Raw genomic sequence first — 13,935 nt, 5'->3', positions numbered from 1 at the left:
AGATGCTCTCAGTCCTCCTTTCTGTGCAACTGCTTGGGGATTGTTTCCCCACCGTATTTTGGGGGTGAAAAAAATTACAGCTCAAAACGTTGGTGGAGAAAAACTGTAAAGGGTAACTTGTTCCAAATTTCTTTCAAATTTGACCCCTGTTCAAAGGGTGCAGCCAGGACAGCTCTAACCAAGTGGGATGTTTTCCTGCCTGCACCAGAAATCTTGTTTTTGAAGCAGCAGCAAAGTTAATCCATGTCAGAACAGCTCCCCTTCCCTTGCCACACTGTCCTTAAAGTCTCTCGGTGAAGTGTTCATCCCTGGGAATTTTGCCATCCATTCCAGCAGAGCTGGATTTCATTTGATGACCCTGTGAATGAATAAATAAGTGCACATTCATTTATTCATTTGGCCTCACCCTGGAGATTTCACCTAAATTGTTTATCTCCTTCCCTCTGCTGGCCTGGGATGCTGCAGGAAACAAAGGGCTCTGCAAGATGTGCCTTGTTGTTTCTAGCTGTGAAATTTACTTTTCTCCTTTGTTCCCCTTGGCTCCAGCACACGGCCCTGTGTGGATTTATGTGCCCACAGCCCTGTGTGGATTTATGTGCCGAGCTGCCTTGGCACAGCTGAAGGCTGGGGCTGTCAAACTCCAAATCTGATTGTCCCAACGCTGGGAGGATTTTATTGTGATCTCCATTTTTGTCTCTTTTTATCATTTATATTTTATCATGGAAATATTTTATTGTAAAGGATTTGAGCTGACAGCATCAGCTTTGAGCCTCCTGGGGGAGAGGGGGGATCCTGCTAGGTGCAGAGGTCACAGGCAGATGTTATTCCTCAGGTAAAAGTGGCAGCAGGAAGGAGATGGGGAGCATGTGGGGGGATCACCAAGCCCGATAAACCTCAGGATCCCTCCAGCATCTTCATTTTCTTCCCAGAGCTCCTGGCTAAGCCCTTCCCTGCTCCAGCAGAGCGGGCCAGATGCAAGGCTGGGTTTCCACAGGATAAACTGAGATCCGTTCCAGGGAAACGATGGGGATTTACCCCGAGGGCAGTGTCAGATTTTCTCGGTAAAAGCAGGAGTGTGGATAGGGATGCTCGGCTGCGGGCGCCTTATCATTGGTGGCTACCAGGACTTTTCTCTCCCAACAGATGAGGAATGTTCCACCACCGAGCATCCCTACAAGAAGCCCTACATGGAGACCTCTCCAGCAGACGAGGACCCTTTCTACAGGTCCAGTTACCCGCAGCAGCAGGGACTGAACACGTCGTACAGGACTGAGTCGGCGCAGCGCCAGGCCTGCATGTACGCCAGCTCGGCGCCGTCCACGGAGCCCGTGCCCAGCCTGGAGGACATCAGCTGTAACACGTGGCCCAGCGTGCCCTCGTACAGCAGTTGCACAGTGTCTGCCATGCAGCCCATGGACAGGTTACCCTACCAGCATTTCTCTGCCCACTTCACCTCGGGGCCGCTGATGCCCCGCTTGGGCAGCGTGGCCAACCACACGTCGCCCCAAATCGCAGACACCCACAGCATGTTCCAGCACCAAAGCTCTCACCAGCCCATCGTCAGGCAGTGTGGACCTCAAACGGGCATCCAGTCCCCTCCCAGCAGCCTGCAGCCGGCGGAATTCCTCTATTCCCACGGCGTGCCTCGAACCCTGTCGCCCCACCAGTACCACTCGGTGCACGGCGTGGGGATGGTGCCAGAGTGGAGCGAGAACAGCTAACCAGGGGGGCAGGGAATGCCAGAGCCACGGGAAAATCCCAGCAGACGGGAGAAGGAAAAGGAAAAGAATCCCCCTGTTGATAACAAAGCGTTTTGCAAGACTCCTTGAAGTGAATGTTCACCGCTAGCACTCGAGAGGGATGGACAGTGACTGAAACCACGGCTGGAAGTCATCGGCCTCGCTGTGACTTGCCCTGACCCCCCTTTTGTTTTCTTTTGTCTCAAAAGAAAAGCCAATGGCCCAGCACACTTCTGTCCCTCCACGGTCCCACCCAGTTTGTGTTGCTGCCACCACCCTCATCCCCCCCCTGCCCTTCTGCTCTTTTTGCTCTCCAAGGGACACCAAACTCCTGCTGCCTTTCTCACCACGGTCAGAATGCTTGAACGAGAACAATTAGGATGTTACTCTTTTTTTTTTTTTTTTTTTTTTTTTTTTGTGGTGTTGATGTTGACAATGTTATATAATAAATAATAATATATATTTTTTCCTTCCATTTTCTCAGAAAAAAAAAAAAAGAAAAAGACACCGGCCCTTTTTACCAAGGGTGGATTTTGGAGTGGTGTTTCTTTTTTTTTTTTTTTTTTAGTTAGTGTTATCTTTACTTTCAACAGAAAGAGGTACTGAGAACCCCCAGATCAATAAATCCAGTACCTACCTCACCCAGGCATTGCACCAAGAGTGAAATTACTCCCACAGGGAGCTGTGTTTCCTTACAAATTCCCCAAAATTGTCTCCAGGAACCATTCCATAAACCATCCCCTCATCTCCTTTCCCACTTGTAATTCTCTCACTCCTCTTCCCTTCCCATCTCCTGGTCTTTCCTGGTCCCTCAGCCATCTCTGACGGAAGTGTGGGGTTATTTCCAAGCTTGCAAACATCCCCAGCTTGAGTCCTGCTGGATTTTTAGCAGCATGTGGAAAGCCAGGCTCTGAGCCAGCTGCCACAGGGGGAGAGGGGGAGAGAATGCAGACACTGAGAGGAAAAAATTTGCTCACCAAAATGATGATGACGCTTGTTTGCAATCCCAGGCTTTCATTTTCTCCTGTGTTCCTTTGCTTCCTCTCCAAAAGAAAAAGGAAAAAAAAAAAAAAAAAAAAAAAAGGGATATCAGTCTGGGTGTGTGAAGCAAGATATTAAATAAATGTGTTTAAAAGGGGCAGAAAGTGATCATGAGAGGCTGGGAGTGGTGGAGGCAAAAAGAGAAGGAAAAGCAAATTTGTGCAAGGAAAAATGTCTACTGCAGAATATTTCGGGTGTAAAATTTCCTGGTCCTATTTATTTATACGTGGGAGTTCCAATAACTCCAAGGATGTCACAAAAGCAGCTGATTCCAAGAGGTTCAAATTTTCATTGAAATGGAAGTTTGCTTTCTTTTCTTCTTTATTTTTTCCTCTCCAAGCTGTGCACACTCTATATAATTTACATATATTTTTAATTAAAAGTAATTCTAATTAACTAAAGAGGTATACCTGCGTGTCAGCCTCTGGGAATGTGGGTGGGAATGTGTGGGAATTCTGATCTGGGAGGGAATATAGACAAGTATCCAAAGCCATGGAGCTAAGGAGAAAAAAATAATCCCAAGCTAGCTGTGTGCCAGGTTTCGTGTGCCAATTTATGGCTGCTAAATACCACACACTCTCAGTGACAGGGGAGTGTCCATCTATTGTTAATGTATTTTCAGGTTTGGGGTGGTTTTACCTGATTTTTTTTTTTTTTTTTTTTTTTGCTTCTATTTGATTCCTGTAATTTAATTTTTATTGATTTCTGCTGTAGCAGAGGAGGTGCAACACCACGGGGGGAAGGTAGGGATGGGCTGAGCTTGAGCTGAGTTTGGGGCTGTGGCCTGGGGTCACTTTCCCATCCAGGCAGACTTCCAAGTGACCTTGGTGGGTGCTGGGGTGGCACTGGGAATCCCTAGTGAGGTGGAACTTCCACTCTGTTCCCAGGGAAATGAGGCTGGTGGGAGGTGTTTGGCCCAGGGGAGGCTGTGTCCCAGCCTTGGTGAAGGAAGGGAGATGCTTTGGGAACTGGAAACCAGGTGGGAAAATCAGCTCCAGGGCGATGATGAGGTTGCAGTTGGGAATCCCAACAGAAAGGTTGGCTCTGTGTGGCTGCTGGGCCAGGATCACCTCAGGAAGAGCATGGCCAGGTCCTGGGAAGGAGCTGAGGACGTGTCCCCAGCCTGTCCCACATGGCAGGGACACCGAGGGACACCCTGCACAGGCACAGAAAGGCAGCAGGATTGTTTGGGATACAGAAAGATGGGGTCGGCTGAAGAGGTGTTTAGAGATGGTTTATTGCAAAATCAGTCTCGTGGAAGGGAGGGACTGTAAGGTTGTTGCACCCAAAACCATCACATTAGAAGCCTTGCATCAGAAGCCATTATAATTCTAATTACAATGTCTTTTATAAAGTTCTTATCCAATCAGCACCTTCCACAGAGCTCATTAGCATACTTCTAACCGATTGCTAATTGCTGAGTTTTACACGATTTACAGCAATGCATCTTTTTCTATTCAATCACTTAACTACAGAAACTTACTGCTGTATCTTCTACTTTTTATCAACTCTCTAACAAGTTCTGTTGCTAAACTTTAATTGTGTTCTACTCTCTTGGCTTAGCATATTTATTCACTTATATGAGGCCTATTTCTACTTGCTTAAAACATACTTCTGCTGAAACTACAACTCTTTATTCTTATTTTGTGTCTATTTCACTAGTCTATTCTACAGCTTCAAGCCTTCTCCAAGGTCTTTGGTCAAACCCTGTATCCATCTCTATCTCGGAGCTTCTGTGTTGGAGGCCTTGGGAGCTCTCTGTGCTTGCATTCACCCCACAGGATCAGCAGGGCCACTCCACAGAGATATTCCCACCTTGCTGCCCCAGGGATGTGGGGCACGGGATCTTCTGGGCCTCTCCCAGCACTGCCTCCAATAAAACTTTCTTCTTTCGGATGTGTGCTTTTACACGTCGTGATTGTTGGGTTAGACACAGCCAAAATGTGATGCTGGAGCTCGCTCTGGGTATCAGCAACATTTGTGGGCACAAGGAGATGCAGGCACCACATGTGGGACCTCAATTCTTGCAAATCTTTTTGTCTGCATGCACCACCCCCAGGGAATCACCCAAACGTTGCATTAAATCACACAGAACATGCAGGGCTCAAGGATTGATGAGTAAATTGCATTTTGAGTCAAGGAACACAACAATTACACTGTATTTAGCTGTCATCTGCATTGTGCTTTCCCAGCTTTGCTGTCCCACTGCTGACCATGTAATCATCTAATCCCCATCGAGTGGTTCCCATGTAATTAGAGGGGCAGTGGTTACCCTGCAAGTAAAGAGGTCTCCCCAGAAATGCCTGCCAGGCATCTCAAAGAGGATTAAGGAGAACTAAACTCCCATGGAAAATGACTTCTTAAGTGTTGTAAGGAAAGCCTCAAGCTTCCAACTCCACTCATTTCCTCAGATTTGGTTTTTGGCTCTTTGGGGTTATGCTGAGATTCTGTGATGGGTTTTGGGGTTGGAAAACCAGGCAGATCCCTGAGGATACAGCCTTGTGGAGCCACTTTGGTATGAGGAGCAGGGAGGCCATCAGTGTCATCACTTGTCACAGCAGCAAAATCTGGGATAAGGCAAAGGAAAGGTGGTGGGAGGATCCAATACAGCCTTTTCCTCCTCTATTGAAGAGTTTGTCAGCGTGGCATTTCCATATGGCAATTCCATTTCCATGGGCAGGACTGGCAGGAGTCAGGATGGGAAAGGAAAAGTGATCCCAGCCTGGATGTGGATGTGCCTGTTCTACCTCGAGCTTCTACTTTTCCCCAAGTGGCCCAAAACAACACCAGGAGCTGTCAAGACGAAGGTTATCCTCTCCCTTTGATGTTCCAAAGAGCCTAATGTGATTTCTTTGATTTCTTTTCTTATGGATTTATTTCTTAGCCAAGAATAATAATGCCGACGATAACAATAAACAGCAAAATTAGGAGAAAAATGACATTTGTCAGTGGATGAATTGGACAAAAGAGCTTGCAAAATTCACACTAATCAGAGCTAAACTGGCAATTTTTCCCTGTGAGGATGGGGAAGAGGAATCTCAGAGAAGCTGTGGCTGCTCCTGGATCCCTGGCAGTGCCCAAGGCCAGGCTGGATGGGGCCGGGAGCAGCCTGGGATAGTGGGAGGTGTCCCTGCCCATGGCAGGGTTGGCACTGGATGGGCTTTAAGATCCCTTCCAACACAAACCATTCCATGATTCTTTAATAAGAAGCCTTGAAACTTGAGGAGGACCATCCCCAACCAATCCTCTGGTGGTTTTCCATAAACCCCACTGAGGGTGTTGGGGGTGGGCTGGGCTGCTCCTGCCCCCGGCCTGGGGACAGGGATGATGGAACCAGAGCCCAGGAGAGGAGGGAATTGGCCTCCAAAGGGAGCTCCAGAGGAGGAGGAGAGCTGCTGAGCTGGGGGAGAAGGCAGTGGAGGCCCGTCCTCCCCTCGAGAGGGAGTCTGGTGAGGAGAGGAGCTGTGCAACATCACCAGGCAGAAGGCAAACGGGCCTTTAGGGATGAAGCAGAATAAACAAGAGCAGGCTGAGCAATTCCTCAGAGCAGGAAACCCAACCCGTGCTGAGAACACCTCTGAAAGAGCGAGCAGCAATTCCAGGCTGTGGTCACAATGCTGTTTTTCCAGCTGCCTCCCTGGGCTCAAACACTCCCTGCTGGGTACCTGGGGAGGATTTTGATGCCCTGAGAGGCACAGAGAGCTCTTTGTCTGCCCCTATCAATCACTCCACATTTCAGGTGTCACCAGCCACAGTGCAGGGTGGGTTTTGAGATGATTTTTCCCCACCAGCAGCCCCCAAACCTGCACTGGTGAAGCTTTTCCTACAGGCTTGTAGGGGGCAAAGTCACCCCTCTGCTGCTCAGGCTGCTCCCACGGCAGAGCCAACCTCCCAAAAATTGCTGTTGTGCCTCGAGGGCTGAGGGAAAAAAATATCCCAAAGCCTCAGGATTCTTGTCCATAAATCCAGCCCACAATATCATAGATTTTACAGTGCTGCCAACTCTGACAATTTTATGATGGGTCTCATGTGATTTGCAAAAGTGTGGTTTAGTTTTTTCTCCTAAAATTTCCAGCTCCTGGAGACCAGTGAATATATGAGGTTCTCAAAGGATTCCGAGTCTTTCCCCCACTGCCGTGGTTTTGATTTCTTTTTGTTTGATTTTAGAATATACTGTAAAGTTGGAAATTTTACTGGAGAGAAAAGGTGAGGCAGAGAAACCACGACTTGGGGAGGTGGGGCTAGAGCTCATCATGGCTCAGAAATACTTAGTTTTGGGGGTTTTTAGAATTTGATTGTTTGCTTTTAAAAATTATTTTTCTCTTTTAAAGCCAATGCTTTTGCTGCATTACTTTTGACTAATAAAAATGACAAAGTTGAAGTGAGTGGCAAATGTTCAGAGAGTGGTTTGAATAAATTCCCACCCCCAAAGATGGACGATACTTCATTCAAATTTAGATTTTACTCTTTCAAAATTTCCATTGAAATTTTCCAACCTGAAGTCATTTGGGAAGGACACGTTTCACTTGAACCCATCTCACCCAGGGGCTCCAATATTTCCTATTCCTTTTTTTTTTGGTTGAAACAAATCCTTCAGACTCAGTGCCTGGTTCTGGCTGTGAGGTTTGGAGATTTTGCCCTGCAAGGCCTCAGCTACAGAAGAGTGGATATAAAAGTGTTCCTGAGACAGATAAATGCAGAAATAAAGGTGCATTTCCCACAGTCAATCAGAAGGGCTGGTTTGAACATCCTGGCTCAAACTTCTCCTGAGAACACTTGGGAAAACCCTTGGGATTTCCTTGGAGACAATCCCAAAGTTTCCTACCAGCCCCATTTGCCCCTGGAGGAGCCCTCCCAGCACAGGGATTAAAGGCAGGGGGAAGAGGAGGGTGGGGTTTTGCATCAGCTCCTTGTAGAGATTCTGTTGGGAGCACAAGTGAGCAAAAGGAAAAAAAAATCAAAAAAAGGATGTGGTGAGGATATGGGAATTGGTCACTGTGGATGTCACCTGGGCACTGCTCTCACCCAGAGGCATTTGCTTCTACTACAGCCAAAGAAATGAGCTGTCATCTGTCTCAGGGCAAAAAATATTGCTTGAATTATGAAAAGTACAGCTCTAAGGTGGGAGGGAGGAAGAGGCAAACATGGTGAGTCCTTCAACAGCAAGGGACTGAGGGCTTGGGGGTACCTGTATTCATAAATGTGGTTTTGTTGTCTATGGTAAAACCAGATTATTATTATTATTATTATTATTATTATTATTATTATTATTATTATTATTATTAGTAGTAGTAGTAGTAGTAATAATATTGTTATTAATATTAATATTAATATTAATATTAATATTAATATTAATATTAATATTTATATTTATATTTATATTTATATTTATATTTATATTTATATTTATATTTATATTTATATTTATATTTATATTTATATTTATTTTTATTTTTATTTTTATTTTTATTTTTATTTTTATTTTTATTTTATTATTATTATTATTAGTAGTAGTAGTAGTACTACCATCATCATAATAACAATTATAATTATATTCTAATACTAATTCATTAAAATACTTTAATATTTTAATTATTTATATTTTATTATAATTTAATAACACATTTTACTGATTTTGTATTTATTTAAATTATCATAATATTTTAGTTAAGGATAATGATTTATTATAATTAATTAATATTATTGTTGTTGCAATAATCTCTCTGTTTGGTGGGAGGTGCCATGTGGAGAATGCCTCTACCAATGTGTGCCCGTGTCCCCGTGGTGCTGTGGTGATGTCCCTGTCACCGACCCTAAATACATCAGCGACCCTAAATGCAAATTTCCCTTCAGCTTTTCCTCAGAGCTGCACTGCCATGAATCAGGAATTTGTTTGCTGCCCCTGGGTCTTCCCATTCTCCTGCAAAAGGCACGAGATGGAATCCCAGCTCCTCTTTTCCTGCTCCTTCTTTCCAGCTGGTTCAGGGCACTGCCCGTGCCGGGGTAGGGCTTTGCCTTGCAAATTTGGGGGAGTTCCCCAGTTTTTTGGGATCCATCCGAGCAGCAGCTCTGCTTTCCAATGTTTTGCTCCCTGAACTGGGTGTCCTGTCCCATCATCCCAGGCTTCAATAAATGAAGTTATTGCAAATCGTCGGTGCCAATACTGATGGTTGAGGGATGCTGCTTGTAGCCAACCACCACCTGGAATTTTGGCTGCTACAGATCCCCCTGGGATCTGTTGGCCCAGGAAACGTTCCACCCTCTCTGCTGTCTATTTACCCAGTCCCTGCCTCATCAGTTTGCACTTGCAGATCTCTGTAAAAGGCAGTGTCAGGTCCTGATCTTCATCAGAAACTCGCACTGGGAATGCCCCAGCATTTCCCATCTCTGGAGCACTTCACACCTGAGATGTCTGGCTGCAACTTCTTCATCAGAGCTTCTAATTAGAAAAGAAGTAGCCCACAAACACCCAGGATGGTTTTTGTGTGGAGAAAGCAGGCCCAGCTGAAGCCTGGTTCCAAAGATGGGTAGAAGGATGAATTTGGGGCTGTTCCAGTAGTGTTGGCTCCCCTGCCTGGACGGGGAAGGAGAGGTAAATCCAGACTTGGAGAGTTTTTAATTGAAGGCAGAGGATGCTGTGGGTGTGGGATGTGGGATCTGTGCTGCTGGGACAGTGTGGAGCTGCTCGGAGAGCCAGGACAGAGAATGGCTCTGCACAGACACTTTACAGGCTGAGTGACAGCCCCAGTATTGATTTTGGGGTGCTGCCAGCCCACGGGATGATGACAAACCCAGGCTGGCAGTGCCTGCAGCCCTTGCCTACGTGGGGAGCAAAGAATAAAACTGGTGTGGGACATTTCCAAGTCCTGCCCTGGCGCTGGGTAGTAAAGCAGGGAGGCAGCACCACCTCGTAGCTCCAGGCTGAAGCAACCTTGCACTGCTGGGTGGCTTTCAAAGCCTCCAAAAACACTTGGCAAAGGAGGGTAAATACCACTGTCGGACCTGTGTGGGTACCTGTGCTTTTTGGGTGTGTTTAACCAGCAGCAGAATGCTGCTTTTAGCCCTGCATGACATCATTGCTTCACTTACAAAGTAGCAGTTGTTCTTTTCTCCTCCATTTTTAACCCAATCACCTGAAACAATCAATTGGCTTTTATGGAAAGCATGGGCTAGAAGAGGAAGCATCAGAGCTGCTTAGGTTTTGGCATAAATTATAGCAACTTGTTGCTCAGCTGTAAAGAGTATTCAAAGAGGGAATAAAACATGGGGAAGTCAGGAACCAAAAAGGATCAAATGATTCTTAGCTGTGTTATAATACAGCTATTCTATATGTTATTATTATTTAATAGTAATTAGAGATAATATGTTTAATATATAATTTAATATTTATTAGTAATTAAGCAATTTAATATAATAGTTTAATATAATCTATAATGTAAATAATAATTTCAAATCTCAAGTATTTCCCCACTGTCTTCCAGACACTGGGGTTCAGTCTGTGCCTTTACTTGAAGGTTTTGACCCATAAGGAACTGAGCTCTGGGTCTGAGCAGGATTATCACCCTCCCAGGTCATTCCTGAGCCTGATATGGGATTATTTTTAAGGTTGGTTTGCTTGGATTTTTGTTCAATTGGCACAGCTGTGAATAAAGTACAGGAAAGTGAGATGTCCTTTCTCACCTGGCCGTGGCAGTTTTTAGGGCTTTTAACAGCTCGATCAGCTATTGATGGATGGGGCAGAGCCCCTTGGATCACCAGCTGGAGGCTGCACTTCTCAGGACAGAATCCTGGAGAACTTCAGGACAGGTAACTCTGCCTGAGAGCTGCAGCAGGCTGGGATGGGACAGTAGCTAAATATAACCTAAATTAGGGCTTCATCTGCAGAGTTTGGGAGCCAGGAAAAATTGAGCAGGCACTATTTAAAGAATGAATCGACTGGAGGAACTCTCCAAGCTCAATGGCATTTGACTGAGGACCCTCAACATTCAACCTGAAATTCTTCTGGGTTTTTGTTGAAGGTGGTTGAATTTTGCTTGTGAAGATCCCAAAAGACAACTGCAGATGCCCATTTCTTTAGGAAATTAAGCTACTCCTGACTCTCTGCACCAACTATTCCTTAACCAGAAGCTTTTATCCATCAGTTTTGTCCATAGCAGGGGTGCTGCTGGGAATTCCAACAGGAATATTCTTTTAGATAGACAGGCCCACAAAGAGTTAGGGTGGAGACAAAGGTCATGTGTGTTTTTTTTTTTTTTAATTTTTTTTTTTTGCTTAATCCATCCTGATGAAGTTCAGTGCAGCAGAAATGTATTTATTGAATGCTGTGCTGTGGGGATCTGTTCTCCTTCAGGACAGAAGAGTGGGATAACAGGGGAATAAATGATTTGTATATTAGGGATAACAGAAAGCACAGCCATTGTCCAGACCTGGCTTGTGCAACTCACTTGGGATTCCATCAAGGACATGATCCTTGCCTGGAGGAGAGGGATTAAATGGGAGGATAAAAATGGCAGAGCCAGGAAAAACCCCCCAGACTCCAGTAAAAGACAAGCAAACGCTGCTCTCTCCTCACACTTGGGAGTGACCCTGGCAGGAGATGCTCCCTTGATTCCCAACCTTTCCAAAGCACTCGTGGCAAGGAGCAGCTCAGTGGTGCCACGACCCTGAGCTGTCCCCTGCTCCCGTGGCTGGTGCTGGTGCTGAAGGGGCTCTTTCCCAGTGTCACTGATGGCCCTGACCTTTATGTTCAGCCCGAGCTGGAGTTCACCGAGCTCCCCCTGAGTGGGGAGGGATCAGCCTGGGAGAGCTGGCACTGCTTCCTCTCCATCCACCTCCTCCTGGCTTCCCCTGGCGTGGAAAAACCCTCAAGCTACCTGCCTCCCTCCCTTGAAGCCAAGGGAATGAAGGGAAATGGCAGAAAATCCCTTACATTGCTGTGATTTTTGGAGACATAAAAGCTTCTCTTTGAGAGCAAATACTTTTTTTTTTTCTTTTTCCAACCCCCCCTTTCTCCTTCTCGTGGCATTAGGGCTCAAGAAATTCCTTGGAAAATAATTTGTCAAGGCCCTGCCTGATCAAAGACATATATAAAAGGACCCTTTTTTTTCAAGGGGAAAAACTCCCCCTCCGAGCTCAGAATGAATTGGCAATTCATTTACCAACTGTCAGATAAAGTAGCTCAATCCCTATCACATCTTTAGCTGGAGCTGTGGCCAGAAGGAAGCAATTCCCGGCCCACTGTGCGTCCATGTTTGGGGTATGTTAGTGATTAGAGTATTCCTGCCTGGGGGATGCAGAAAGATATGACTCAGATTCACAAAAGAGCCATAAATCTCCCCCCTTTTATTCAAAATGTGTGTTTTATAGCCATTTCCTGGCCAATTTCTGCCTCGGATAAATATGTAACATATCTGTGTGTGTAGAGTTTTTAGGGCTGAGTGTTGGGCTTCCTCTCAAGAGCCAACTGCCTGCTCAAAGCAGCAGAGAGCCACCCTCAGCTTTTTCCTTTTATTCACAGAAAGTTCCTTCGGTGAGCCTCAATTGCCTGTCTTGGTGGCACCTGCTCCTGTTCTCCTTGAGCTGCGGTCCCTGGAAAGGGCTGGGTGGGAGATAGGATCTGGAGGACCCCACAAAGGCCATCCAGGCTCCAAGACAGGATCAACCAGGTTGGAAGGACAATGTAGGGCTGAAGGAAAAGGCAGGAGGAGATGGACAGCATGGAGGAAAAGTCAAGGCAGGGAATTCCCCCAGCAGAAATGTCCAATATCTGTAACTGTGCCTGCAAGCCTTCACTGAAATCAGCTGAAGTAGCTGGGAAATGCTCCCCAAGACCCATTTGCTCTTCATGTTCAGGCAGAGGATGAGTTCCAGGAGGAAGGAAGAACAACAGGAACAACTGTGCTCCTGGAGAGTTACAGCACTCAGCTGCCCATCGGTGTCCTGCTCTTCCAAGTCACGCAGAAAGCTGATTCCCCTCACTAAAACAACAGGAAAACCCATCCTCTTCGCAGGAAAGCAGTAAATTTGGGGGTCTGGCATTGCTGGTACTTTATTTTTAGCTCTTCCTTCTAATCCTTTAAGCCTGTAGTTCCTTTCTGTTTCCTTTTCCCCTAAACCAGGAGCTGCAATCGCTTGGCCCTGGTTCAAAGTCTCAAAGCCAAGGGCAAAGCTCCCAGATCCCAGAGCAGTCTGTGAGGGGCCTGAGGTTTATCTCCTGGAGGGTTTGATCTCAAAGCTGCTGGAGTTGGTGGGAATCTCACCCCCAGCCCTCAGGAGCTTTGTTTTACCCTGCCCTCAAACATACCCAGCCTGTCTGGCAGTACCCTGGGTGCACGTGGCGTTTAAAAATAACACGTCTGGCTGCAAGAAACAGCCTCAAAATGCTTCCTCAACTTTGGCCCAAAGCTAGAATTGATCTCAGATACCCAGTGTGATGCCTTGAGTGGAATACAAAGCAAGAAAAACACGGATTAATGACGGGGGTTGATGGCAATTTCTCCTAAAGGCAAGAGGAAAATATCACTTGTTAGAGTGAGATTTGTGTTATAGCTGTGCTCTGGATGCTCTTCAGGAGGGAGGCATTGCCAGGCTGCTCTTTTTCTGCTCTTTGCTGCTTTTCAGTGATTTTTGGGAGATTCATATAGCAGGTTTATCTCCTTCCAGGTGAATAATCCTGTGGCTCTCAGAGCCAGGAGATGTCGATTCCTTTGAATTACCTCCCTCTGCATCAGGCACTGCTGGTCCTAGGGTCATTTATCAGCAGGGGAAAGAGCTTCTGGAGATCCCCCAAACGCTGGGTTTAGCAATTCTCTACTTGAGGTGACACTTTGATTTCAAACAAGGAACCAGCAGATCTGAAACCTTCCACACAAGTGTCTCTCAGCTCTGCCTGCAGCTTGTAGCTGAATTTATTTTTTTTCTCCTCCTGGTATCTCCATTTCAGGCCCCCTCTTGTAAACATTTCGAAGCACATGCTGGTTTTAACAATGATTCATCCTATTAAAGTCCAAGTGGCTCCTCACAGGATGCTTTCCAGAACTAGGCAATGGATATAAAAAGGGCAAGGACCACGACTTCCCTGGGCTATCTCAAGTGCCTGATACTTCAGACACAACAGGCTCAGTTGCACAGGAGTTGGGCTCTCTATTAAAGCTGC

At 46.1% G+C, this 13,935-nt stretch overlaps 1 protein-coding gene across 5 annotated transcripts in view; it reads left to right on the top strand.

Annotated features, from left to right (window-relative positions):
* Positions 1–3,185, top strand: part of TBX5 (T-box transcription factor 5) — a 44,576-nt gene extending 41,391 nt beyond the window's left edge. For all 5 annotated transcript variants that reach the window (XM_085593086.1, XM_085593084.1, XM_085593082.1 and 2 more), the window contains exon 9: positions 1,144–3,185. In XM_085593086.1, the coding sequence (XP_085449212.1) occupies positions 1,144–1,721 (578 nt within the window). In that variant the 3' untranslated portion in view covers positions 1,722–3,185. The remainder of the gene's footprint in view (positions 1–1,143) is intronic.
* Positions 3,186–13,935: the final 10,750 nt, after the last annotated feature.

This window comes from Lonchura striata, chromosome 15, assembly GCF_050655825.1.
Source record: "Lonchura striata isolate lonStrDom1 chromosome 15, ASM5065582v1, whole genome shotgun sequence".
Classification (NCBI taxonomy): Eukaryota; Metazoa; Chordata; class Aves; order Passeriformes; family Estrildidae; genus Lonchura; species Lonchura striata.
The sequence above is the reverse complement of the archived record's forward strand: the minus strand, read 5'-3'. Positions and strand labels throughout refer to the sequence as shown.